The 27,541-nt window shown below is 37.9% G+C and overlaps 1 protein-coding gene across 1 annotated transcript in view; it reads right to left on the minus strand.

The window, feature by feature from the left end:
• ABCA13 (ATP binding cassette subfamily A member 13) overlaps nucleotides 1–27,541 on the minus strand; it is a 239,364-nt gene that overhangs the window by 156,657 nt on the left and 55,166 nt on the right. Inside the window, 9 exon segments of the mRNA XM_067550331.1 lie at nucleotides 167–496; nucleotides 2,073–2,187; nucleotides 3,053–3,359; nucleotides 6,496–6,672; nucleotides 11,821–11,911; nucleotides 14,884–14,997; nucleotides 20,071–20,210; nucleotides 22,839–23,016; nucleotides 26,895–27,059. Of these exon segments, the coding sequence (XP_067406432.1) occupies nucleotides 167–496; nucleotides 2,073–2,187; nucleotides 3,053–3,359; nucleotides 6,496–6,672; nucleotides 11,821–11,911; nucleotides 14,884–14,997; nucleotides 20,071–20,210; nucleotides 22,839–23,016; nucleotides 26,895–27,059 (1,617 nt within the window).

Raw genomic sequence — 27,541 nt, forward strand, 5'->3', positions numbered from 1 at the left:
TCAAAGTTGTATTTATCGACTGGTTTTCCATCTTGGAAAGCCATGCAATTTCAGTGACATATAAGAGCAAAGCAGGAATCTCTGGACAGAATAATGAGAGGATTTGCTAAAGCTCACATAGTTATATAAATAAATCAATCAACAGTTTTTAAAAAGAAATACTTACTGCAATGGTCTGTGTGGCAAAGTTAAGCTGGTTCTGCAGGACCAACAAAACTATATATGGTAAAAAGCTGATTATATATATAAGGCTGGCACAGAGGGCTGCTGTATTGGCACTGCTAAAAAATGCACCCAACAGGTAGCTTAGCATAACAACTGCAACTCCAAAATCAAGGAGGAAGAGGAAGACTAGGAAGCCATCGCTGTACACAAAGATGCCGCTCACTTTTAAAATGATGACCAGAGCACAGCTGCTTATAGTGAGCATAATGACATTCTCCAGAAACCAGGCTAGGAAATGGATGGCAGGATTGACGCCCATTGTCTGCATATACTGCAAAAAACAGAGAAATGCCTTATAATTAGTCAACTTTTTTTTTAAATGTAACCATCAAAAGACATGCACTAGCCTCCCAAGTGACCACGTAATCATATTACCCTTACCCTTGTGGTATACACTTTTCCCCACTCTCTCCTCATATACTGTTAACCCCTTCTGTTCCTCTCATCTTACTTCAAGGCCCAGTCCTGAAGATACTTGCTTCTGAGCATAATGAGTAACTCTATGGACTCCAAAGGAACTATACATATTCATGAGCAAGTGTTTGCAGGATCAGACCCTTAGATTCTAAGCTCTCTCGGGTAAAGAATCCACCTTTATTTTTTATTTCAAGTGCCATGCACATCTATGTCACTAATACAAAACAGTAGCAATACAAAAGGACTATAACCATCAAAATAATGGAAGATTATGAATGATTATCAGAGTGACTAAAAATGCTATGCAAAAAAAATCAAAATATTATGAAAATATGAAATATGAAAATGTGCTATTTCCTACCCAGAAGTAAATATGGGGAAATATACAATTTTGCCTATCACAAAATTTTGCAAAGGTTATATGAGAAAAGAACAAATTTTCACTGTGAACTAAACTTTTGCATACATTAGTGAAACTCTCGGATTTAACATTGTTCATCTGACCAGAGATAATTGGCATATGCCCCTGAAACCTCCATTCTAAAAAAGCACTTTTTAGGATTATAATACACTATTGCTGTAGTGCTTTGCCAAAAGTCACCTTGCAAACATTGGTGAGTTAATACCCAAAACACCACTGCAAAGTAGATATGCCCTATTTTACAAATTGGAAAACCAAAGTTTAGAGAGGTTAGATGATTTGCTCAAGGTCAAACAGGCAGTCTTCAACAGAATGAAGAATAGCATTTGAATTCTTGTGAGTTAAGTGTTGTTATAGCCATACATAAAATATGTTAGGTACTTAAGGCTTTAAAATGCTGAGCACCTGCTGAGTGCCATAAACTCATCCCCATTGACTTCCAGGTTAGCTGTGATTATTGGTCTAGGTAACTGTTATGCTTTTGTTTTCTTTGTGTACTTTAAATCTCTAAAGACTAAAATCCCCAGCCCTTTTTACTTAGTTCAAAATACCTCAGAGAGACTCTGCTTTTCTTGTTTTGCTGTTCTCCTAATGTAAAATAAAGGTCATTCTGAATGAAAGCATGTGGTTGCTCTTTGAGGATGGATAAACATAATATCAATTGAAGGCATTCAGTACCACAGAAGATTGGAAGCTCAATCAGCAAAATTTGTTTCAAAGAAAGGTGCTGAGCTTTAAATTTCATAATTCTGTCACTCACTGTTCTACTACTCCATCTCAACAGAGATAAATCTCTGCAGACCAGTGGGACTGACACTCAAACTCCAAGCAATATCCCTGTGAATCTGACTTGGCAGCTGGAACTCAGATTAAGAGCCCAGAAGAGAATAAAAGACAAAGTAGGTTCATTATTAGTCCACAAAACCATCTCTCCCTTGAAGTTTAATGTGTATTTCCAGTACACCCTCTATAAACCAGTTTTACAATCAAAGGCTCAGCTAACTATTACCTCTTCAAGATGAATTTCCCTCTCATAAACCAGTTTTCGGACCATGCCAGCAACAGATAACATCCATGTTAGCATCATTATGAGTGGGAAAAAGAAACCAATATTGTTCAAGAATCTGGAAGCAAAGATATATTTGTCATATTCAAAGAAGAAAGATGTAGAAGTAGAATGTTAATATTTTAATATTCAGAACATAGTATTCATAACATAAAATAATAATTCTTGGGGGTCTGATTTTTACCCAAGTCTAGTAACAATACTTCCTTTGCTGCACTAATTAAACATACATACTGTAATTTTATAGTAACATATAGGATCAGTGGAATATGTAAATTCTCTCTCAGACAGAGTAACACTCCATTTATAGTGAAGAATAAAAGTCCCCAGTTATTTTAATGTTTTGCAAGGTGCTAATTGCAAATAAAGATATTTGGAGTGCCTGTTATGTTTATCAGGCAAATTTTGCTCCAGTGTTTGTGGCTTGCATTCCAGTCATCAACTTTTATCGTTTGTGGGTATAAATTACATACTAAATCCCCACTGCAAACCAATGTGCAGATTCTCAGTCTCTGCTATACACTATAGAGGGGAGAAGTCACACAGGAGCTGTTTTCTGCTGCCCAATCATTGAGCTAGTTTTAAGCTAGCTCCAGCCTCAGTGTAATTTTGAACATCCTTGGGGCTGCTCTAAAGTACACATGCTGATAGCTCCCTAAGAGGGCTATCTCATAGATAAGGATTGCACAGTGAGATTTTACTATGTACTCTTCTCTCTATATTCCTTATGCCAAGAATGATAGAATGAGATGCATAGGAACCAGCCACACGGGTTCTATGCCATAACCGGGCAGTTACCACTTAGTAAGTCACCACTTACTGACTTAACTGTCAGGTTTCCAACCCGTTTGTACTGCTCAGCCAGAACACAACCACACTATTAAGACTGCCACACTCGATTTAAAAGGAGATAATTTACTTACAGGTCACTGGTGTGGCATGGATATGGCATAGCTTGTACTTGTATTTCTGGCTCGGAGACATCTGCTCCAGTTTGCACTGCAATGATGGCTCTTTCAATCATGTCTTGAAGTGGAACGAAGATGTGATTGTACTTGAACCCATCAGCTGGCAGGTTCTGGGGATGGGATTTCCACTTTGGGTTTTTTATCAGATCTGTTCTCATGCTGTACAGAACATTAGTTCTAATTGTATATGAAATGTGTTGCGGGAGATGGTTAGCAGAATCTTGCGCGTGTCTCTTGTTAATTGAGGTATTGAATATAATACCTGATCAAAGAGGGAGGGGGTGGGAAAATCAAGAAGGTGTTTCATGGATTGGAAATAAAACTCTGTGAACAGTTGATATTTTTATTCATTATCCATTCAAAAAAATAAAATTATTTTGGGTTGACACAAAACAATATTTTGACAAACCAAAAATTAAAAGAACAAAAACAAAACAGAACAATCATTTCAGGTCAAATAAAATATTTTGTTTAAACGTTAACATTTTAATTTTAAAATGTATATTTGAAGTATATTTCTAAACAAAAAGATGTTTTGAATCAAAAAATCAAAATGTTTCATTTTGAAAATATGAAAATAAAATTTCAATATTTTGAATTTTTTTTTAAACCAAGAAAGTAAAAATTGATGAATATTTGCAAAATGTTTCTGTCAACAAGAATTTATGTTTTTCAATTTAAAAAAATCTTTTACCTGAAAAATTTTGCTCAACTGTAATTGGAAATGCTGCAGATTTCATATTCCTGCCTTTTTTGTATCCTATATCTTATATTTCTCTAGGATGCAGCCAATGAATAGACAGTCATTGAATTACAGAACCATCTTTAAAAAGGTCACATTGTCTTTTTGTAAAGAATGTGAATGCATATTTCATCCAAAATGGCTAGAGTGTATTGGTATACCACTTCTTTGTGCTGTAAACCTGAGATTCATCCCAGTGGGATTCCATCCCAGAAACCATGAAATCCTTCAAATCTATATTCACCACCCAATGTATTTTTTTTTTTAATTATCAGATGGTACTTTTGACTGTTAATATTAACACAAAAAGTTTGATACTTTATTTCAGTACTCAGCCTTCTAAGATCTAGAATTGGTTTGCAATTACCCTCTTCTGTGGGCCTAAGAAAAATCTTAAGTAAAACTCCCTTGTACTTTGTCCTTTGGAACTTGTTCTCCAGACTTGCTTTATTTTTTTAACTAAAAAGTTCCTGTTATTGGGTCAAACACTTCTGTCTTTAATTGAGCAAAATGTGCGATAAATTTAGCCATTTAAGGCCTGGTCTACACTTAAAAATTAGATAGACTCAGGGCTATGAAAAATTTTGCACCTTGTGCGATGTAGTTAGATCAACTTAACCCCCGATATAGATGCGGCAAGGTTAAAGAAATAATTCTTCTGTCAACCTAACTACAGCCTCTCAGAGGTTCTCCCTTCCATTGATATGGACAGCATCACACCTGCAGTACCATTGTATACACCTTGGAATAATACTTCATGGATTGAGGAAGTTGATTTTGATTCCTCCATCCTGAATTTCAGGCAAAGCACATATGGAATAGCAGATGCTTTGCCATGACGACATTTTTCATAACTAATTTTTTTAGATTGCCTTCTAATTATAGAACAGAAGTATGGGTCAACCCTCTTTCTGAAGCTGGAAGGAGGAAGTCAGACAGTACCAGTAGACTAGGCTCCTCCTATCCTTATTACTCTGCTGTATTTTCGTTTTATTAAGAGGAAAAGTTGCCCTTGCCCTCTTTTAAAAGGTGTGATAGGGTATACAAACCACACACTGGCCAACAAGGGGCTAAGGAGCTGCTCTGGCTCACATACTACACCAGTTTATTTGTGTTGATTCCCTGTGCTTTATTTATGGACTATCCCTGAAGGAGAGAAACTGACCCAGCCAGAGGACCAAGGCACAAGAGGAGACAGCAGCCACCCCCAAAGGAAGAGAGCTACCACACCATGCTTGGTTGTGAAGATATGTCTGCATCTGATGATGTAACAGGGATATCCTCTTATTATGCCCCCCTAAGATGCCTTATGCCTCACTTACTTCAAGATTTAGTAAATTTTAAGGAAATTTTGATCTTAGGTTCTTGATGGTAGCCAAAATGTTAGTGTGCATTGGAATCTCCACTAAAGGAACTGAGGCAAAACAATTCTGCCTTGCAATAAGACAACTTCCTTAGGGCCTGATTTTCCCTAGCCTTTAAGAAGGTGTGTGTTGATGGCAGGGCACAAAAAGTCTCTCCCCACCTCTGTGTGGGATGCACATCAATGCCAAGCAGAATGTCTAGCACAGTTCTCCTCCAGGTTTTTCTGTGGGATGGGGCGATCACATCCAGCCAGATTAAGTAACATGCACAAGATCACACAGTATATCTGTGGCAGAACTGGAAATAGACCTAGATCTTTCGAGTATTGTCTCGTGTCTAGATTTTAATTGGTCTCAACCCCTACCTCTGCTTTTCCCTGATTTCTCTTACAAACTCCCATGAGCCCTGGAGCCTTCAGTGTGGAACTTTATCATAATCAGAAATTAAAAACAAAAAGATGGATATAAATCATAGCCCCATTGAAGTCACCCTTATCTCAAGGGAGTGCTACATACAGTGAGGAAACACCTCAGGCAGGGAAAAAGACATTTCTACTATAGCGACTGACTGTTCTGTTGCTTTCTCTTATGCCCTCCTCAGCACAACAGGCAGATTTCCTGCAGTGGAGGAGGCATTTCAAGGAGGTGGGGAAGACATTGTCATCCTAGTGAGCAAAAGAAACAATAGAACTTACTCAAGAATTAACTTACTTTGAGTAAATGACCTGATTTGAAAGTTACCTTGTTAAGCAAACAGGCTTCCTACAAAGATTAATTTTCTTAACTCACTTCTGCAACCCCAAAGGATATGAAATTTAAAAATCAGAGGGGAAAAACTAGGTAATGCCATCTTAAAAAGCAACAAAATAGCCTCATTTATATATTTTGTTTTCAAACCGTTTCATTCTTCGGCCTCATTCCACTCTAGCTGTATATTATATTACTATCTGTTGTTCCTGGTATCATATTTATTAGGTATGACTGACTCCAGGGATTTGTTTAGTAATGATTCCTCAGTTATAATAGCAATATCAATAGTTTTTATTGCTTTCATTACAATGCTCAAGAATCAGGGGCATATTTTTTCAGGCAAATGTGCTTTTAAAAAAAAAAAAAAAAAAAAAAAAAAAAAAATTGTGTTTGTACCATATGTTCTCACTATATATTTGTTAAACCCTGTCTTCCTGGCTGCCATGTCACTGAAAGCATCCTTGTAACAGGGAAATATGGGAATGAGAGTTTTATGAAATCAGGGGTTTCTTGTCAGTATGTATATTAAATGAGATACTTACTAGCCAAGAAATTGTTTTGTTGCATGAGCTCTTGCGCCTTCATCTCCAATTTCTCCACAGACTCAATGGGCTGGAAACGATCCAGCAATACACAGGAAGAGATATTTACCATGAGCTGTGCCAATAGGTTAATCTGCTCAGTTGCTGAGTTGTTGAGTATCTTCTCCATCGTAGGCTCTGAGAAGGGTAAACACATTGGGAACTATTGGTTTAAAGGCAGCGTACAGAAGACAGAACCATGCTTTCTTGTATATGTATTATAAAAATATAAAATTCTTTGTAAAATATCATTTAAGGGTAAGATTTTCAGAAGAGCCTATTTAGGAAATTTAGGAGCACAGGTGCAATCTGGTGGGACTATGCTCCTAAATCCCTTAAGTGATAAAATCTCTTCCTAAATTCATATTCAATTCCTGTGTAGTGAGAATGTTATTGGTATCCCAATTTTGGAAAGAAGACCTTGTCCATGAGATAAAAGAAGAGTCAATTTGATGGGCCAGATTCACAGCTACAGGTATTAATTCCATCCCTTGCTCTTGTGAGGGCAGTGATACAGGAGAGTGATTCATCTCATGGGAGAGCAGGAAGAGTTTGCACCTGGGGAGCAACACAGATTTGAAGTCCACACAGGAGCCTCAGTTCTAAGACTTGCCCTTGGTGTAATTGGGTATCCTTCCTCTGGTACTTCTGTGAGGAGTATGGGTAGAAGGAGTGTATCTGCCTGAAAGCGGACTTGTACTCCCATCTGAGAGTGCTCTGCAGAGAGTGGATGGCCTGCTTTGATTCTGCTGCATTTTCTGCTACTATCTTGTCTAGCTTCTCTCCAAACAGGAGAGATCCTGTCAACCTAGAAGAGCATAGGACTTGCTTGGAATGAGCATCTACCTTCCAGGGACAGAATCATATATGCCTCCTGGCTGCTGCACCCTGTCATAGCCCTGGCTGAAAATGTCATTGTATCCATTGAGGCTTCAGCCATGATGCTCTTTTCAGGGAAATTTTCTCAAGTATGGAACTGGCGTCTGGGTGCTCTCTGTCATTCAGAGCCCTGAAATCCTCCCGCCAGGAGGGTGTAGCTCTCTTAAAGCATGTGCTTGTGAGGGATGATCTGAGGGTGGCCAAAGCTCCAAAATTCCTCATTTTCCTGTCTGTTAGCTCCTTAGGGAAGAATTCGCCTTCTGAAGGAATAACCAGATGCTTTGCCAGGAACATTACTGCAACTCCAGTAAGAACATTTTTTGGTTCTGGCATCTTGTAGAACCTAAGACCACGCTTCTTAATATGTCTACCTGTATCAGGTTTTTTCCTGTCCTCCCTGATCACATAATCAAAGGAAGTCTGCAGGGAAAATCGCTGCCAGTGTTTTCCCCAGGAATTGAAATTAAAGGGGATGTTTGAATATACAGGAGAGTGAGGGCTGAGGGGTGTGACCATGAGGGCGAAGATGGGCTGTACATTTTTGTATGTTTTCATTGGCATGGTGATTTGGTGCTAACTCTCGGCCCCACATTTTAAATATCATAAAACACCAATAAATGTCAGCATTTGAATTGCTAATGATTTATTATTATTTATAAATCATAACTGGAAATGATTAGGTTGGCTCTCATCACCAAAACAAATGCGCTGACACTGTCGTAACAAATACAGCTGTGTGAGGAAGCTAATCTTTGTTAATACTTTTCAAACCTATTAAGCTTTTTCAAGTACAAATATTTTATCATATATGTGCTTTTTACAATGTGTATTAAGGTTTCAATTTCAATTCAATTTTCCAACTAACAACTACATGGAATTTTTTTCCAACTAGAAAATTTTTCAAACTAGATCTAGTTGGAAAAAGCCTAAATTGGCACAAGGGAGGTCGGGGGGAGAGGTGCACACAATGATTCACTACCTCAGGGGAAGATTTTGAGGGAGGGTGTTTGCTTCGAGGCTCATTCTCAGGAGCCTGCTCAGATTGGATCTGGAATGTGGCCACAACCTTTTTGCACATGGTCACAGATTTCTCCGGATAGAAAAAACATTTATTGCATTAATCTCAAATCCTGCTCAGATTCAGAGCCCGAGATCTTTCTTTCCTCCATGGAGGAGGAGGAGGAGTCAGAGGATGAGTACTTCTTGGATTTTTTTGTACATTTTCTTCCCCGTTTTATTCTTTTAGAGCTTTTTTGAAATTTTGGCATGTTTTGCACTACCCAGCTGTGGCCAGAGCATGATCTTCTGTGGCTTGCCTTGTGCATAGCCCAAAGTTCTCTAGAAATTTTCCTTCTAAATCCTCCCTCTCACAGTCCCACTCCCCCTGAGCAGGAGATGGCATCTCTTTATCAGCACTCCCTGAATCTAATTGGGATGGAGGGGGCCTAGACATGACCCCTGCTGCTCTTCCCAAGGTGCTTAAGACCCATTTCAAGACTTGGGGGTGTAGGGTGCGGTAGCCCTGTTGATATCTAATCTGTGGTCCTGGGTCACCTCAGGATTTACCCCCTGGGTCAGATGGATGAAGCTTTCCTCCAAGCCTGTCCTTTTTATGTTCTGTGTCTCCTGGTGGGGTTTTTCTTCGGTAGAGTCATGGCTATTTGTGGAGGTAGGAGCCCCAACATGCCTGTACCAGCTAGGACCGGGAGCAGGCTGGCCATAATTTGCTCTCTGCCAAGCCTGGGAAAGCTTCCTCACCTATAGAGCACCTTTTGAACTTTGCCCGGTGCTTGCACAGCTGCTTTGCCATGCCTGAAAAGGGACAAAGGAGCTCAGCAGGGAGGCACTGCAGGAGAGGTTCTGGGTAGCTGTAATCCCAATAACACTGCACAAACACTGTAGCAGGAAGGAAGCTTGGAACAAAGAAAAAGCTTGCTACTGCCCAAAAACGGCTAGAAAATAATACAGGCAAAAGAAGAGGACAGGAGCAAATGAACTGCCACTTGACTACTGTCATGGAAGCAGAAGATCTGGTGGCATGAGAAGATGTGGCCAGCATACTCTGTGCTGCAGCCTGAAACCACCTCCAGAAACTGCAGAGTGGATGGGAGCAGCCCAGATGAAAGAGTATTGTGGGAGATGCTGGGCTGCAGAAATCCCTTGCTTAGAGGCCCTCTGAGCATTAATGAGGTTTGGCTGTGGAACTTCATGGCTGTCTCCTATCTAAAAATGAGTTTTATCAAAACCAGGAGTCTGAACACCCACAATCTTTGAAGGAGTTCAGATCTGCCTACAATTTTTGTGGATTGTGTTAATTATATTGGAGAAAATAATCACAACAATGGGTTTACAGCACAGGGCAATTTTAACTCACAATAATTCTTGCTGCATTTGGATTTAACAGAAACCGGGAAGAAAGCCTACCCGGTCCACAAAACTAGTTGATCTCCCATGTTAGCTTGAGGAGTGAATAATTAGGTACCGGGAGGTCTAACGTGAGCTTCCACCTTCTTAAAATTGAAAAAAAAATGGAGTGTTTAATCCTTAAAAACATTAGGTGATGAGTTAACTTGGTAAGAGTGCTCATTAACAACACTGGGACTCAGTGCAACTCAATGATGGCACAGCAAGTATTACAAGGGGAAGGCCCAGAAGCAGAAATGCACAAGAGCGATCAGGATGGAACACTAGTAGTGAAAAAGGGATGAACAAGGATCAGAAAGAGAGGCAGCTGTGAGACAGTGAAACAGATGTAGTAGGAATCAGAAGACAAGGCAGCATAATGGGGTGGATTCAGAAGGAACATAGCAATGGAACAGGGGTGGGGATACCATTCAAATATCTCCTCTTTTACCTAACAGGAAAGCACAGAAGAAATAAATATAGTATTATTGGCTTTGTAATATCCCAGGGGCTAGAATATTCTTAATACTAGTAACCTAGCACTAACAGAGTTAAGTAAACAGGTATGTCACCAGAGATTTTCCCGCCAGATTATCTTTAGAAGACCTTATTTTGAAGAATACATCAATTTTTTAAATTTTCTCTTACAACTTAATCATTTAAATATTTGAGCATGAGAAATATCAACTGACTTGCTACTTGCTTTGAATATTGCATAATTAAATGCTTCTGTAAGTAAAAGCAATATTTCACAAGCTGCATAATTTACATGGAACTAACACATCTAAATATATAAAGAGGTAAAATCCTTGGGGAAGTTTCAGAACTTACTAATAAAATATCTTCGCCTGCATTTTCATTCAAATAACTCAGCAATACAAAAGTCAGCAAATGTGCATAGCTGTTCTTGGTACTTTCTTTCTGCTTTGTTCCTTATTTTGAACCCAGTCCTGTAAGGTTCTGAGTCAATTTTCAGTGACTTCACTGAAGTTAAAGGCATTTAGCACCTCTGAGGAGGCTCACAGAACCTTGCAGAATCAGGTCATTTTTCTGCAGGTTCTGCTACAGAATCAAATGCCCAAGAAACACTAAAGCCCTGATCCTGACAGGTAATGAGCACTTGCAACTAGAGCAGGTTGGAATTTTTCAGTTAAACTTTTGGGTGTCAGAAAATGCCCATTTGTTGAAACAGTTCCTTGTTCATAACCAGAGAATCAACTGTCCCCCAGAATAACCTAGTGGTTAAGGCCCTCACCTGGATCAAGTCCTGCTCCAAACGAGTCAGATTTGAACGTAGGTCTCCCACATGCCAGGTGAGCGCACTAACCACCAGACTATACAGTCAGTCTCTTCCTCTCTGACCCAATGGATACTTACCTATTTATTCAAAATGGATGAGCCCCAACAAACAAAACTGAAAGAATGACTCCAAATCAGGCAGAGCAGGCACTTGGATCTTCCATATCTCAGATAAGTGCCCTGACCAACAAGCTACTGGCTATTCTGTCTCATGTTTTTACATGAAAAATTTCACGTCTCATTTTCGTTCCAATGTGGAATGGAAACAAATTTAAAAAATTCTGGGTTTCCTACCCAGCCCCATTTGCAACTCTATTAACAAAAGTTATGGGTGTTCAGCTCCTGAAAGGATCAAGCCCATAAAGCGGGGAGAAAACTGGATTAAAATGATTTATAAAATAAGGGAATTGCCAATTTAAAAGGTATTAATCTTGATCTATTAGGAGTGAAATGGATGGGTTTTATTTGTACGGACATAATGCAGGATACTGTAAATTGAACTGTATTTATTTACAAGATGATAAATGATTAAATAATACTAAAAATGTCTGAAACCAAAACGAGATAACTGTAAGATGCACTTTTAGTTTTATCTAAGTAAGGGCAATGTGGATCATAAACAAAGAATTATTACTGCTAAATTTCAGTCAAACACAAAGTCTTGGGGATAATAAATCTTGTATGTCCATATGTATATATACCTACCATACACTTGCAGCTTTCCAATGAGTTCCCCCACATTAATATTCAAGTGACTTTCTATGAAGTTCTTTATAAAACTGTTTTGCAGAGCTTCCTAAAATAAGAGAAATGATTTACAAGATAGCATCTGTGATATTTACCTTTGCAGGATAATATATACGAGTCATAGATCTCCCTACTCAGCCACAGATTTCCTATGTGACCTTACGCAAATCACTAATTCCATCATCATCATCATCTTTGTTTTATTGTTTTCTTTTGTTTCCATTATTAAATCAGCACTGAATTGTAGGGTTTTCTTAATTGACGGTTTAAGATCAGCGAAGGGATTTAAAAAAATGTTGTTCCCAAACGCCCCCTGGTGAACTGCTCCCCTAGTAAGAGTTTACAGCTACTGTGAAAGGACAGGTATTTGGTATCTTTCAGCCATTTCTCTCAATGCAGGGAGGCCAAAAGTGTGACCATGGTTTTTCAAATGTACAACAAAGACCCAAAACTCAGGTACACAACAAAAATAATAATCTGATGCCATGTAGGATTCGTTATGTTATGTACAGTGGGTGCTTTTAAAGAGGTTAGTTTTTGCACTTAGCTATATTGTCCCCTTAAAGTTTAACTAACACCTACTCATATCTTAAGAGTAAAAAGATAAAAGAAAAATGTTAAGATGCCCACTGTAGAAAACTTTCTATAAATTCACCTTCAAGATTCCACACTTTAGATGTCAATACTTTAGAGCATTAGTGAGTTAACACCATCTTTGTCTGTAGTGGAAGTAAATGTGGCTCTAAAATGGCAGATGCACTTCATAATGAGATGCAATTAAAGATTAGTTTTGTGATTCCAGCAGATTTGGGTACCAAAAAAGCACTGATTAAAAACACCCACTCCTACGGACAAACCCAAGGTCAATGGGAGCCTCAGGGCTGTCAGCACTTTACAGGCTCTAGCTTTTAATGGGTTGTCAATGACCAGCTCTTATATTACCATGAATTTGGCACTGACAGAATGCAGAATCATTAAGACAATAGGTTACTAATTAAAATAATCCAATGCTAGATAAAAAGCTTCTCAAGTGCTATCTCCTGGGTCCAACACAATCTCCCTTTCTATACTTAGAAATATGGCAAGTTCCCAGTGGTATAGTTCAGCATATCATTTATGTGAATGTCTATAGCACAAACATTTCACATTCCAAACTTCAGCACCAGAGTCTGAATTCTGAACACCAAGGGAATTTGATAGATTCCTGTTTCTATGTCCTTCTGAATACTTATTTGTATTCAAATGATTTAGTAGAGACCCAAGCGAGTAATTTCTCCTTTATCACAAAGTACCCTAGCCATTCTGCACACTCAAAACAGAATGTATATCGTGCACTATAAACCATAATTGCTTCATGAAGCTGGCAGAGTCCTGGTAGCACATTTTTCTCACTTTTAGTCTTGGATACCTTCGTAAAAGTAATGGTTTTTAACAGGCCTGTGGAAATATGAATCATCAGACAGGGGTAGCGTATAGTGTTTGCTACCCTACTAAGGTAATACAATGGTAAGGATGAGAGAGGATATCTTAAAGGTTATTATTTATACTTACAGCTATTCTAAAGGTACTCATATGGCCCGCATCATGGTTTTATCTGAGCATCTCACAAATCTTTAGTGTATTTATCGTGACAACACCTCTGTAAAATAGGGCAGTGTTTATAGATGGGGATCTGAGGCATAGAGGGCTAAGTGACTTGCCCCATGTCAGACAAAAAGTCTCTGGCAGAGACTAGGCTAGTTCCCTAGATCCCTAACCACTGGATCATACTTCCTCTCAGATCCTGATCCCCTTGATTCAGTATAATAGGCTCCTTACTCCATCGGTGACCCCATTGACTTCAGTGGGATTACTCATGGAATAAAGTACTATTCAGCATGAACATGAATATCAGACACTGGCTCCTTTGTACTTAGCAGATACATGAAAATATGCACGTGCCTAAAATGAGTAATCAACCAACTTTATTGTTGTACACCTTGTCCTTCCTCACCCCTTATTACCCTAACTCACTGAGTCACATCTATAAATGTATTGTAAATTGGCTGGGGTAGAAACCTTTCCTTTTACTTGTTCTGTAAAACACATCATTTTGGGGTGTTGTATTATTAGCAGTAGTACAAATAATATTCTTTGGAAAATGGCATCTTCATGTTTATTGTCTCAATTTCTACATCTCATTTGCTCAGTTTCCAAGGAAAAGGGCTAACAATTAGCTATACAAGAGCTTTCAAGGATCACAAGTAGCAGTCATTAATTGAACCTTAATTTAAAATTCTATTGTTGATGCAGAAGCATCAGCTTATTCTACCACAGTTTAATGGTTCTGCAGATGGTGAAATGTAAAAAGTGCCAAAACCACACTTTAACCCTCAAGTAAGAAGGTATGACTTACAAACACACAGCAAGAACTGTTAGCGAGGTGCTACATTTATGCAGTCACTACTATTGTTGCATTTTAAACTTCCTCCATTATTCCTATGAGAACTGATTAATTAAACATAGTATTGAAGACAGCTATGAGAATTGAGCAAGTTCAAGGTGTAACAAAATATTTAAAAACTTGCCAATTACCTTAGATAGCTAAATGAATTTGCAGTTGTATTATTCACTGTATTTCCCATATCACACGGGAATACTGCAGACAGGGAGGTAACAACTTATTTTAGATACTTTACAATTGCAAAGATTTTCAGGACTACACCAGTGTAGATCTATAATCTATACTGAGCTGGACTTACTGTTGCAGACATATTTTCTTCAAGTACCACACATAAGAAAAACTCAGTGTTTGCGCACACTGCCTGTACCACCACCACTGTCATGCAATTTTTTTTTTTTTTTTAAATAATTCCTCTATTTCAAAGCTAGGGCCTTCATAAAGGCAGATCCAGCCCTCCATTTCCTACAGTGATCTAATATTTCTAGAATTACCATTTCTTTACAGGCTACTTTAACCCTTCAGTTATTTGTTTCTGTGGCTAGTGTTGGAATGCAGGAAGTCACCCATGATTCACCAACCTGGAGCTGACTGAGCTTGAGGAAGTTTTCACTGTTCTTAAAAACCTCAGACACCTTCAGCCATTCCTCAGAATAAATCTTCAGGTTCTCCACAAACACAAACGTGTGATTAGCCTAACGAGAGAATTGAAGCAAAGTAAAATGAAAACAGCACACAGTAATTCCTGTGGAAACAGAAGCAACTTGGGTGGTTCAGATCTCTTGAAACTCCTCTGCATGTCAGTTTTAATTGTCAGCAGTGAATATATTGTGGAGGGGGAGGGGGTTATCTTCAAAGGAAACTGAAAATGATTTGTTTGTTATTTAGAAACTGTAACAGATCAAAGCAAAGACTTCCTGATGTTTCTAGGTTTCCCACATGAAGAATAATATACAATTTATTCTTAAGTAGTGTCTTTCATACAGGGTATCACAAAAAGCTTTAGCAAGAGAGCCAGTCAAAAACTAAAAGAGGTTCAAATTGTTCACAGCACTGCTTATCTGGGAGGAGGAAGCAGAATATCTGGATGCAACATACAGTTCCTGCAACCCTGAGGACAATTTTGGTGCCAACTGAGTCAAGGAGATCTTTCAAGGTCTAGTAGGAAGAAGGTAGAATTAGGGACCTTCTCATTTGACTGTATGGAGGAGCAACCAAGTCCTTTCCTTCTGCCCTCACTCAAGAATGGACTCTGAACAACAAAACAGTGAATAATGCACATTCTGGTGTGAATTTTTGGAAAAATCTGTCGTAAAAACATTAAATTTTCATGGGTGAAAAAAATCACAAGGGTGATTTTTCCAAATACACGAGTCATGTATGACATGACATCACAGTCACAATGACTCAATCTCAGTGGGTTTATTCACAAAAGCATCACAAAATCAATTAACATTTCCCATTTAGCCAGATCTAGTAGTGCCTGGACTGAGCTTTGTGCAGGTCCCAGTCAATAAGAAGGTTCAGTGTGTTCCACAATCACCCAAAGTGTCTGAAGATGGATTTGAATTCAAACACCAATGTCACTAGGAGGTAACAAAGAAAGGATCTGATAAGATGAGCAAATTAATCACAAACAAAAAGAATTTTAGAATGGAAATTCCAAAATAATTGATTCAGAAACACTAAGCTATTGTTGCTAATGATGGTTTAAGATCACTCTGGAAATACATATAAGAACAATTTGAAGTATTACATTCTATGGCCAGTTCTGTCCTAATGCTTGTAAGGGATCATTATTTTCATGATAAAAGTAGATTATATGATGGGATTATTAGAAAAGGGATGTGTATGTGTGTTGCAATGTTGCTGATTCTTCAGCAAACACCAAAATGAAAAATAAAAGGATTAGTATTATTATAGGTTATACTTCAGAAAGATAATTTAAACCTGATTAAAATTTAGATGATGACTTGGGGGGGGGGGGGGGGTGTAAAAAAATACAGCAGGCTCTATGGCACCAAGTCATTTTTTCTAGTGAAATACACGCTCCATGATCTCTGATGGTTACTGAAAGCTAGGATTTATTACAAGCCAATAAAAATATGAGCCTTTCCCTGCCCCACTCTTACACACATGCACACGCAAGTGTTTGCTCACATTTGGTTTTGGCAATTAACTTTCTATTGGTTTTGTGAAAAAGGAAAACAAATATTTGCATATAACATGAAAAAAACTGGCAATACAGCTAACTAATGGTACTTTCAGAATATACCTGTATTTCCACAACACCAATCAAATGTTTATGTAGAACGTCTCATTAGGGGAAATTACCTAAGATAGTTGAAATACTACACTAGTATTTCGGTCAAACTATGAAGTCTTATTAAATAATAATGAAATAAAGGTTAAACATAGCAAACATATATATAAACAACGGAAAGAAACATACTCCGCTTGAAATCATTGCTGCAGGGCCAAATCCTGTGTCCCAACCTAGTACCTTAATCACAAAACTATGCTTTCTGTCAACTATCTTTAAACATCGGTCTTATTTTTCCCTGGTTTAACAGATTATGAATCTACCGTTCCAGGTTAGAGAGTGCTGCGATATCTATTTTGTTTAAGTTAATATTGTAGCCGTCATAGCTGCTTTTAGGAACCACCCCTCTTCATTATGCTCTAATGATGATGTTAGGGTAGTGACGTATGGTACTCTCCAGCAAAAAGAGCTTCTGCACTGAATTGCAAATTAGAACTGGGAGTTAGATTTATTTTAATACTTCTTGTCAAAAGAACAGAACTTTGACACAGTCCTGCAGCATTTAACTGCCTTTTGCAAAGTTACACTTCCAGCCTTTGCCTGAACATCTCAGGAGATGCATGCCTAAGTAGCAAAAAAAACCTGGGAGAGATCACTGGTTACTTGTCCCACCCACACCCACACGCTGTGCAGGAGGTGCGAGGGTGGCCACTGACAGCCAACTACCTTTCCCTCTGGCAATATTAAGTCAGAGGTAAGCAGATGCATCTGAAGAATGAAGACAGCTGAATTATAGATGGGTCCGGTAGCACTGCCTACTATTAAGACTCCCTGATAATTCCCATTATAAAGTCCTGTTTAAAGATCCACAAAGCTTTGCCAAATTTTAACCACTTGGGCTGAAATTTTCCATGTCAAGTTTCTGCCTAGGGCGGAATTTTTTGGAAAATGTCAACCAAAATGGTTCAGGTATTTCTGAGAATAAGGTTGGGCAAAACAACATATTTTTCTCTACCTTAAAAAAAAAATTCTGTTGACCTTTTCTTTAAGAAGCTCTACAATCTTCACATACTTTGCAGGGCCATGAAATTTGGCAGGGAGAGGCTTTGGGTCAGGGATGTGCCTGAGAAAATCTGACCAAGTTTAGTCAAATTAAAATCCCTTTGAAACAAAACAGTTGTACATGCTCAGTCAAGACTTGCTAGAGCTTCATGGCTTCCTGACAATTCTGTCTACACTGAGCATGCTCCAGCCCAGGATTACAGGAGGCTGAGAATGTAACATGTGCTGGACAGCAGCTTTGGTTAAGGTTGGAGACTTGAATTCCACCAAAAGGCCTCTTTTGTATTGCATTCAAAACTCACACTTTTATGAGCCTCCTAGTTTTGTGAATAAGGAAACACCAGAAAATCCTTTTGAGGTTACTTGTCAGCAGGTTAAAACATTTCATTATAATACAATTTTTCATTATAAAGGAATTGAACCAATTTTTTTTTTCCTATGTCAAACTTAACAAGACAACCCAGTTAAAGTTGTAGAATAAGAACCTCCTTATCCTGTTATGGAAGGCTTGATATTTATAAAGAAAGGCTTTGCCTTTCATGTTAAGGATTGGTGCACAAGAAGGCAGGAACCCCGAAAAAGAATGAGTTTGTCAGGCTTGTTTTCTTACTTTTATTTGTGAATTGTTTTGACGTATTGTTACATACATTCTTTTTAATTGGAAAAATCTGGAAAAAAAATCTTTCAATGGCTATACACTTCTTCAGTTTAATATCTCTTCTTTTAAACTATCATCCTAAATGGGTATTTGATAATATGGCAAGAAAGACACATTGCCTCTGATGAGCCAATCAGGAATCAGAGATGCATATATGCCATCATTTATTATATGTGTGAACTGATTGGTCAACATTGATTTAGACCTCAAGATTATTGATTTATTGCAGGTAAGAAGCAAATTCTGTGACTTCTTGTAAGGATGGTTTTAAGCAATCTTGAGACAAGATATTCAGCTTTATGAAAGAATACATGAAAATTATCCTGAAAGGCAAACAGATTTTAATGCTACCCTTCTTTGTAGCATGTACCTATCTCCTTCTGGGGAACAGCAGTTGAACAGGTATGATTCTGCAGCCCATATTAGGGCAAAACTTCCACCTCTACTACAATGGCAGGTTTGACTAAGTAAAGGCTGCAGGATTGGGCTCAATACCAGTATTTAGGATATTTGTGGTGATAATTTGGATTTATTTATATTTTAGTTTGCTTTCATTTCCATATGGTTCAATAATAAGACTGTGCAACAGAAAGAGTAAAGATGGATTTGATGGTTTCATGTTTATAAACAAACAGATAATTTATCATTGATCATTTAGTGAGCATTTATTTTTACAAGACATCTTGAATGAGTTGATGAAACTGTCTGAGGTCCAAGCATGTTAATAGATTTATTGAGATATAATATCTAATAGAATCTCTGTGCAGTTTGAGAAGATTAAAAAACTAAAGTAAAATTGTCTCGTTTAAGATAACTTGGCCATCTCAGTGCTGTTAATGAGTAGATTTCATTTCACTTAAGATCTACAATAGGATTCATGCACTGAGAGATTTATCAGTCTTATCATGGATCCTATTAAGATAGTGGTCTGGGCATACTAATTGGCAAAATAACGTGGAAATCTCTACAATGCATTATTCTTGGTGTCATTGTAATGCAGAATGTAATTTTGCAAACAGAGTTTTAGACTTACCACTTAGAGTTCACATTAGTAAAAATCAAAAGAACACCTTTTTTTTAAAAATCAGCCTAAAGTTTTAAAATTAATTACATTCAACTCAGCAGATCAAGGGAGAAATAGCCTGTCACCCAAACTAAATTCTTCATATTAATTAACTATATTCAGTAAGGTCTTTTCCTCAAGGGTTAGTATTTGTAACAATAAAGTAAAATAAGCTAATGGAATCAGAAATACAACAAAGCGGCACCTAAGCCTGAGGTTTAACTCAGTCCAGGGACCCTGGCTGTACAGGCTACCTTCCCAAAGGCATTCTTCTTTTTAGTACAGTAACAGCTAGCAGTTCTAGTCATGGACCAGGACTCCAGTGTGCTAGGCACTGTACAAACACAGAACTAAAAGACTGTCCCTCATGCAGCCTTTTCTGTGAGCACCTGTGCAAAAGGAAGGGAAAGCAGGGTAGAGGTTAACCCTTACTCACCAAGGACTATATAGAGACCCTGCACTCTGACACAGCATGCTCATAACAGCACTCTTACCATGGTTTTCCTGGCTTTTGAACATGGATTACAAAATTTAGGGCCAAGTTCTCCTCACAGAGTCTGATGCAAACTCACTGAAGTAAATGGAGTAAAGGAGAACATAAGTACTACTCTGTTATTTTGCATGTGCAGTGGGAGCCGAATGAAAATCTGAAGGAAAAAAGGGAACACTTCTTATGGTTTCTACCATCCATAAAAATATACACATTTGATTGAGATACTCACCTTTTCCATTATTACGTTAAACTTTTGGTTGTTGGAAGTGTACAATATCTTCCCATGTAACAGGGGCTTCAGGAAGGTCCACACCAAAGCCCCATTAGGTGACTGTAATATTTCCTTATAAAGTTGCAAGCAAAATGGAGCTGTGGTAACAACAACAACAAAAAAGAGAGACCCACATTTAAGCGATGGTGCAAGTGGATGATTTATTCAGCAACATAATGCCTATGCACTTTAACTTAGAGCTTGGCCTCTAAGATTCTGAAAACCCTCAACTATCACTGAACCCTCACTATAGCTCTTTGAAAAGATGTAGTTCGTTCACCAAGTGTTTGAACGTCTGAGGAACAGGGATTCACAACGTCCACTTAAGCGGAGAACAATCAATGCACAAAGAGAACTGAATCTTAGTGAAAACACTGCATAAACTGAACCTAGCCTAAAAGTTGTATTGATGTATTACAATTCTGCAGCCGAAGTACATATGCAAAACATATGTAAAATAAATGCTGAGGGAAGAGTCACTCCTACAAAATCTCAGGTGGATCAAAAGTTCTTTAAAGTATAAGAGACTAGCAACACCAATTGTAAACCACTGAGGGATTTATAATAGTCTGATAATTGTTTCCATATTCAAGAGAAGATGACCATATTTCTAATCAGTAGCTACACATTTCTTATTTGTGGATCCTTTTTAGGCCATTCAGTGAAGACTGTCTTCAATGTGACAAGTCAGCTTTTGGGTGACAGGAAAGTGTCTACTGGACTCTTCATCAACAAAGGTAGCACAGCCTATTTCAGAAAGCTGCAGATAGATGAATATTTGGAACTGAACTGTATAATGTTTAATTCATATTTTTAATCTATCTATATTTCAGCTGCCTAGCTGAGAAATCGTCTTCCCCCCCAACCCAAGTAAAATTTGTTTGTCAAACGTGTTAAGATGGATATGTATTGTTAATAACCTCATTGCAAGCTATGGCCCTGATCCTATAAGCAGCAACGTGTGGACAAACTCCTCTTAGAACTGAAGGGCTCCTTTTTGCAGGATCGGGGTCTAAATTTCTATGCTTAGTTTACATCAGGTTTTTTTTTATTACTAGTAGATTTAAAAATATTTAGTAATATTTCTTAGTAATTTTCATCTTCAGTATAATATAATATAGTAACATTAAGTAATGTCACAAGTAGAGCTGAGCAAATAATTGATTTTTCAATTTGGTGGCAAACAAAATTTTTTAAAAAACCATTAGTTTCTAAACCAAAACTAAGTGTTTGGTTTTTCTCCCCAAAGCAAACAAAAAATCATTTGAAAAGATGATTTAAAACTAAATATCAAAACAAATCATTTCAACAATTCTCAAGAAATGTGGGGTTTTCCAGGTGGAACTATTTGCTGTATTTGACCTGAATTCACAAATAGTTTTAGTACTCCTCTGCCTCAAAAAATGCATTTTGCCAAAAAATTTCATCCAGCTCTAGTCACAATACTATGAGGGAGGCGAGTATTATTATCTGCATTTTACAAAGGGGGAATTAAATTAGAAATGTCAAGTGACCTGCCCAAAACCAAGGAATGAGTGTCAGAGCCAGCATTATCACTAAGGAGTTTCTAGCACCCAGATCATTCTTCCACAATCTCCCTTTAAGAAAGTACTCCTCTCTAAACAAGATTCATAACTGAAGAGAAATTAACAAGGCCTTCAAGGTGTCCAGACCAGGGTGACGGTCTGATCACCATATGGAGCACTGTAGCTAATCTTTTGACTAGGAATATTATGAAAATATTGTCCAGTTCAGTAAGTTGATAAGGCAAATTCAGTAGTGAGCACACAGGACTTGAAGCCAGGGCCACTGAGATTTATAAGGGGCATAAGGCAGGGGGAAGTGTGCAGAAGGGGTAAAGACCCCTACACAATCCCATGTGCGTCCTTTCTGCAGCTCCACTACTATACAGGAAGGACAAGCCAGGACTACATGACTGATACGCTTTGCCTGTAATAAATGGGCAAGGCTTGGGAAGAGCCCTTGCTTCACCCTCAATGTGCCATTTTGGACAGCTAAACCCAGACAAGATGTTGTCATCTGTTAGTCACAGAGCCAGAAGCAGCAAATTTTCCCCACCACCACCACCCTTCCCCCAAGGAGCAACAATGGATCATGCCTCTCTGAGTCATAATTCCTTCCCTGGAAGATCACCACAATTACACTGACATTTGATTCATCAGAATTAAGGATGTGAGATAGGTCTAGAAAGCAGTCACACACGATATAATAATAGCAGGTTGCAGACAACTTAGAATACTAACTGAATACTCTAATGGTAGTCAACAATTAAACTCCAAGAAAAGAAAAATGTATTCTTCTCTGGTTGTATTCAGAAGGCTTAAGGATTTTATCATAAAATACCATAACACCAAGTTCACAAAATAAAAGTATATAGCTATAGATTTGTATCTAATAATGTATTTAACTTTAAACATTCTATAAACTTCCAATATATATGACCTGTCTGAGACTGGAGTGTCCTATTTATCGTTGTTATATGCGAGGATACAAAGTACCTCGAATTGCTTGTCACTTGCCTCCATAGTCATTTTTGTGTAATAAAACCTTTCATCATTCCTTGTGTTCAGGATTGCAAATGTCAGCTAGCTGAAATGCCAGTTAATATAACAATATTTCTATTTAAGAGGAAAAGGTTTAGAATGCACTGCAAACTCTCAGTGTAAGTATGTATATATGCAACTCGTGATTGATGTTTCTCCTACTTGAGTCTTCAGGAATGCTGTATTTTGCCATAACATCCTCCAAGAGTTCAGTGATCCTGGGCATGTCAATGAACATGTTGGTGTTGCTGAAGAAAGAGGATTCTTCTTTACACACTGCTCTGATTAAAGACTGAAGGGATCCAGCAGTGGAACTTCTAGACTTCCTACCCTGTAGGAACTAAAACAACAATTACTAAGGAACTGAATCCCAGTTAGAACACAGTTGCCTTGAACTATTCAGTCATAACATTAACAGCTGCAGTAGTAGTTCAGATGTTTTTCCCCATTACTGCATCCAAGGAGGTCAACAAAATGAGTGTTCAGCTTGTCTCCAAGAATGGATGCATGTTGTGCTCTCTTCTGTTCTCATGACAACCTTTGTCAGGGAAAGATATTGCCACTTTAATGGCCAGCATGCTCTGTGAAAGACAGTAGTGTAATATAATACTTTAACCTTTCGAAAATGTCGTATTTTGATGGCTTGACTGGGCAGAAAAAAAGAATGGGAATATCAGAACCATCAGATTGCAGACCTCTGGATTACCTTGTCATTTTTCATACAGTCTGCTACTCTCAACAAAACAGAAGTGGGATTGAATGCATTACTCTTCTGTCACACATTAAAAGATAACAACAACAAAAAAGTAAGCATCTTTTTACATGATGGGAATGTCTTCAGTGAAAATGGGCCTGCTACAAAGAAACAATTCTAAAAATATTAAAGTGCAGTTGTACTTTGAAAAATGATTTAATAACAATGATACATTATTAGATCTGCTCCTGGTGTATGTATATCTTGCATCAAATCGACCCTCTTTATTGGAGAAAAAGGTTTTTATCATCATCAGTCCTATAGAACTGATGCTGCTCCTGGAGAATGATCTGACTGCTTTTATAGCTTATGCAACATCAACTGTGTTGTTAACCAAGTTCCAACAACAACCCATCTCTGCAAATCCCAGTTTTCAAATTATGTGCTCACAATTGTGCAATCAGAATGAAAGCAATACGGTTGCACAGTTGTAACTGAGGACATAATTGGATGATAGTCAGGCTGCAAAGGTGCAACAAACAAGCATTTGCCCTGACTGAAATGTATCACTGTTGAAGATGCACATGTCAAAGAACCCAGCTGGACTTTCAGATCTTAGGTTGACTTTGGAAAACTAGCAGTTGGGGAAAAAATGATTTAGTTTGGTAAACTGAACATGTTTAATATTGAAATCACTAGGACACAAAAGTGAAACATGATTATGTCATTTTTATAAAGTCAATTTTCAAAGCAGAACTTCACTTTCAGAATGTAATAGGTCATGGTCAGCTTGGAGGCTGTGCCTTTAGAAATGGTTTAAATTAAATGTGTCAATCAACAAAGTGAAATAAGCATGTTCACTGATCTATATGGAGTACAATGAATACTAGTTAAAAACTCAGTATTCACTAGCTCTTATATAGCACTTTCATCCATAGGTCTCAAAAGAATTTGCTTGCATGAATATTCACTTAAGGAGTGAATTTTATGTATTGCAAAACATACAAAGACAAAGAATTAGGAATTCAGTCATGACTCTTTGCACTGGGTGCTTGTTTCTAAGAATTAGGCTCATCCAATAAGGGAACAGAAACATACCAACCATTTCATCACCTGTGGATACAATCAAAATAGTTTGCATTTAATATCCTGAATATTCACAATGAACTGTTTGTGAATGACATACAGATCAAGACTTGGTGATAGGAATGATTCAGTGAATAATTTTAATCTGCAAATAAACTGGCAAAAGCATGATCAGTTGACTAACAAAAAATCAGTGATCTTTCTGAAATAAGTTACCCATTACAAAATATTCACCTAGTGCTATTTAGAACAGAAAGTAGCTCAGTATTACAATCACTAGAGTAAAAATCCAACAGGAAGGCAACAAAGGAGAAATGGAAAGTATCTTAGGATATGCCCAAGGGTTATATCTATTATTAACAGAATTTACAAACTTGGCTAGTGTAGATGAGCTAAGAAGTGAACAAAACAATCAAGGGTAAAAGGGCATATGCTATGAAGTAGCAGAATGTAGCCGAGCCTACAAAGCCCGAGAATGAATGGAAGATTAAGATAAATAGCTCTTTGCCTGTACATAAAGGAACAAAAGGTCAGTAATGTAGATAGAAGGGCCTTTGAGAAATCACATGGGTAATTTATTGACAAAAGAGGTAGACACTGAATTGCTAAAACAATTAAATGATTTTTTTGCCTGGGTGTTTAGAAGGGAGGCTAGATGGCAGATACAAACAAATTTCCCAGAGGAAAAGTTTTTTTTAAAAATCCTGCAAAATATAAAGATTGTGCCAGAACAAGCAATCAGGAAATTGGAAGATATGAAGAGACACTACACTTCAGGGTCAGATGGGCTGCAGTTCAGGATAACAGAAGAAGCAGCAAATGAGAGAGCAAAACTGTGATGGGGTGGCCCTCTGCTGTTGGATTCTTCTGTCTGCAGAATTTTGTCAAGATTTTTCAAAGATTACTTTATCAAATAATCAATTCTGGGGGGGGTTGGTACAAAAACCAAAATGTTATTCACAGTTGGGAAGGTCCAGAACCTGCTCTAAATCAGATTATTCGACGTGAAAAATGACAGGACCATATCATCAGCTGATGTAAATCAACTTAGCTCTATTTACTTCAACAGAGCTTACACCAGCCAAGGAGCTAGCCCAAAGAGTGGAAGGTCACCAGTTTAGATATATAGACAAATGCCACATTTAAAAACAGAGCATCGAAAGAAGAAAGACTGTAAAATGGCCAGAAAAGCATTGAATGAAAGAAAAGGTTTAAAAGAGAACAGGCAGAGGTAGTGCTGTCTGAATAACATTCTGACTTTTTAACTTTGTCCTACAGTTTAGACAGAGCCTTATGGGAAAATGTCATGCCACTGCTGAAGTAAATGGAGATACGCTGATTTCCTCTTTTGAGGATATAGTCCTTTAAGTGGGATTTGAGGCAGTGTTGACTATTATACTGTAGCAACAAGTAGGTGTGCTTTACCTACCAGTGAGGCATTTTATAGATTTACAATTTTAGGGCCAGGTTCTGTCATCTTTACTCACAGTAGCGCCTTACTCCAGAAAGTAGTCCCACTGAAATCAGTAAGACAACCTGTTGGAATAAGGTGGGAGAAAGGGCAGCAGAATCTGGGCCTTAGGTAGGGGAGTCTTTTATTATGACCTATTATTTATTTTATAATAGCTCCTACATTGTACTTGTCGTTGTACATACACATGACAGGAGTCCTTGCCACAAAGTTCACATTCCAAACAAACAGGATAAGGAAGAATTATTATCCTCACCTTACAGATAGGGAACTGAGGCAAAGAAGGATTGAGGTGACATTGTGACTTTGATAAGAAAACCCATGGCAGAGCCAGGAACTGAAACCAGCTGTCCTGAGTTCAGTGCCTTATTCACAAAACCATCTTTCCTATCAAGGAGGCAATTACCAGTTACTATGGAGAATCAACAATATGGTTCTATTAATTGCCCATACAGTACATTTGGAGAAATGAGTTATCGCATGATTTACAAATAGGTGAACAATTTTTCATTATAATTTAGTAGCTGATGGAGAAACTATGCAAGGCCAGGGTCATAGGAATGACTTTTTTTAATTAAAAAAAATAAATGTTAATAGTGAAGGCCCCATTATCTCCATGGCACAGAACAGATATCATTATTAACAGCTTGTCGCTATATTGGTTGAGGCTGTAATCTCATAAGGCAACAAAAAGAGCTGCCAGTATTGGATGGGAGATAACCAAGAAAATCCCTGGCTGTGGCAGGAATGGGTATTGGTGATGAAAGAGATCATGCAACGTACTGAGACCTGAGCACAACAACCTCTGCTCACCCATTATGCAATAGCTCCCAGCAGCCTAAGGAGTACATTATGATTTCGCCCACCATTCCTCATTATTAGTACCTGTCCTTAACGAAATCCTCTGAAAAGAGCGATTACACTTGCACTATAGGTACAGCTAACAGAGGAGCAATCACACACATACCTGTTGAAATGTTGAGATGTCTAGCAGATCAATGCTTTTGAATGCTTGGAGGAACATGGGAAGATTTTCAAAGACATGTTGTCCTTTATTTAAAAGGGAGCTGATGCTAGAAACCACTCCCAACAAGGCGGTAAAATACTTGCTGACCTTAGAAGGTATCATGATCTTGAAGAAGAGAAAAATGTGAGAATAAGCTAATATAACATTCAACCTATTCGTACAATGTGGGGTTTATAAATTTTTAAGCTTCTTTTGCACTGTTTAAACAAGTTCTAGCACACACTGTTCCCCCAAACTCTCTCACAGTATCCTCACAATTCTCTAAAGACTCTGAATTTTGTCTAAACAAAGTGAGACAAGGTGGCCAAGGTAATGTCTTTTTATTGGACCAACTTCTATTGGTGATAGAAACATACAAAATTACAAAAAGTGTTTTATTGTTAGAACCCATGAAGTTTAGAACTGAAATATATAGGGCATGTTTCTGCTGTCTAGATACACAGCTCTCTCTCTTTTCCTACTCAAGGCTGACAATTTACAGTCCATAAAATTTATTTGCTTTTTGGATTTCATCCTCTTTTGCAAATGCTCTATAAATAGTAAGCATTCTGGAACATGCTTTATTAGCCAACCAAGTCAGAAAAAGT

The sequence above is a fragment of the Emydura macquarii genome, unplaced genomic scaffold (assembly GCF_026122565.2).
Source record: "Emydura macquarii macquarii isolate MOO-44397 ecotype Brisbane River unplaced genomic scaffold, CSIRO-AGI_Emac_v2 contig_1263, whole genome shotgun sequence".
Taxonomy (NCBI): domain Eukaryota; kingdom Metazoa; phylum Chordata; order Testudines; family Chelidae; genus Emydura; species Emydura macquarii.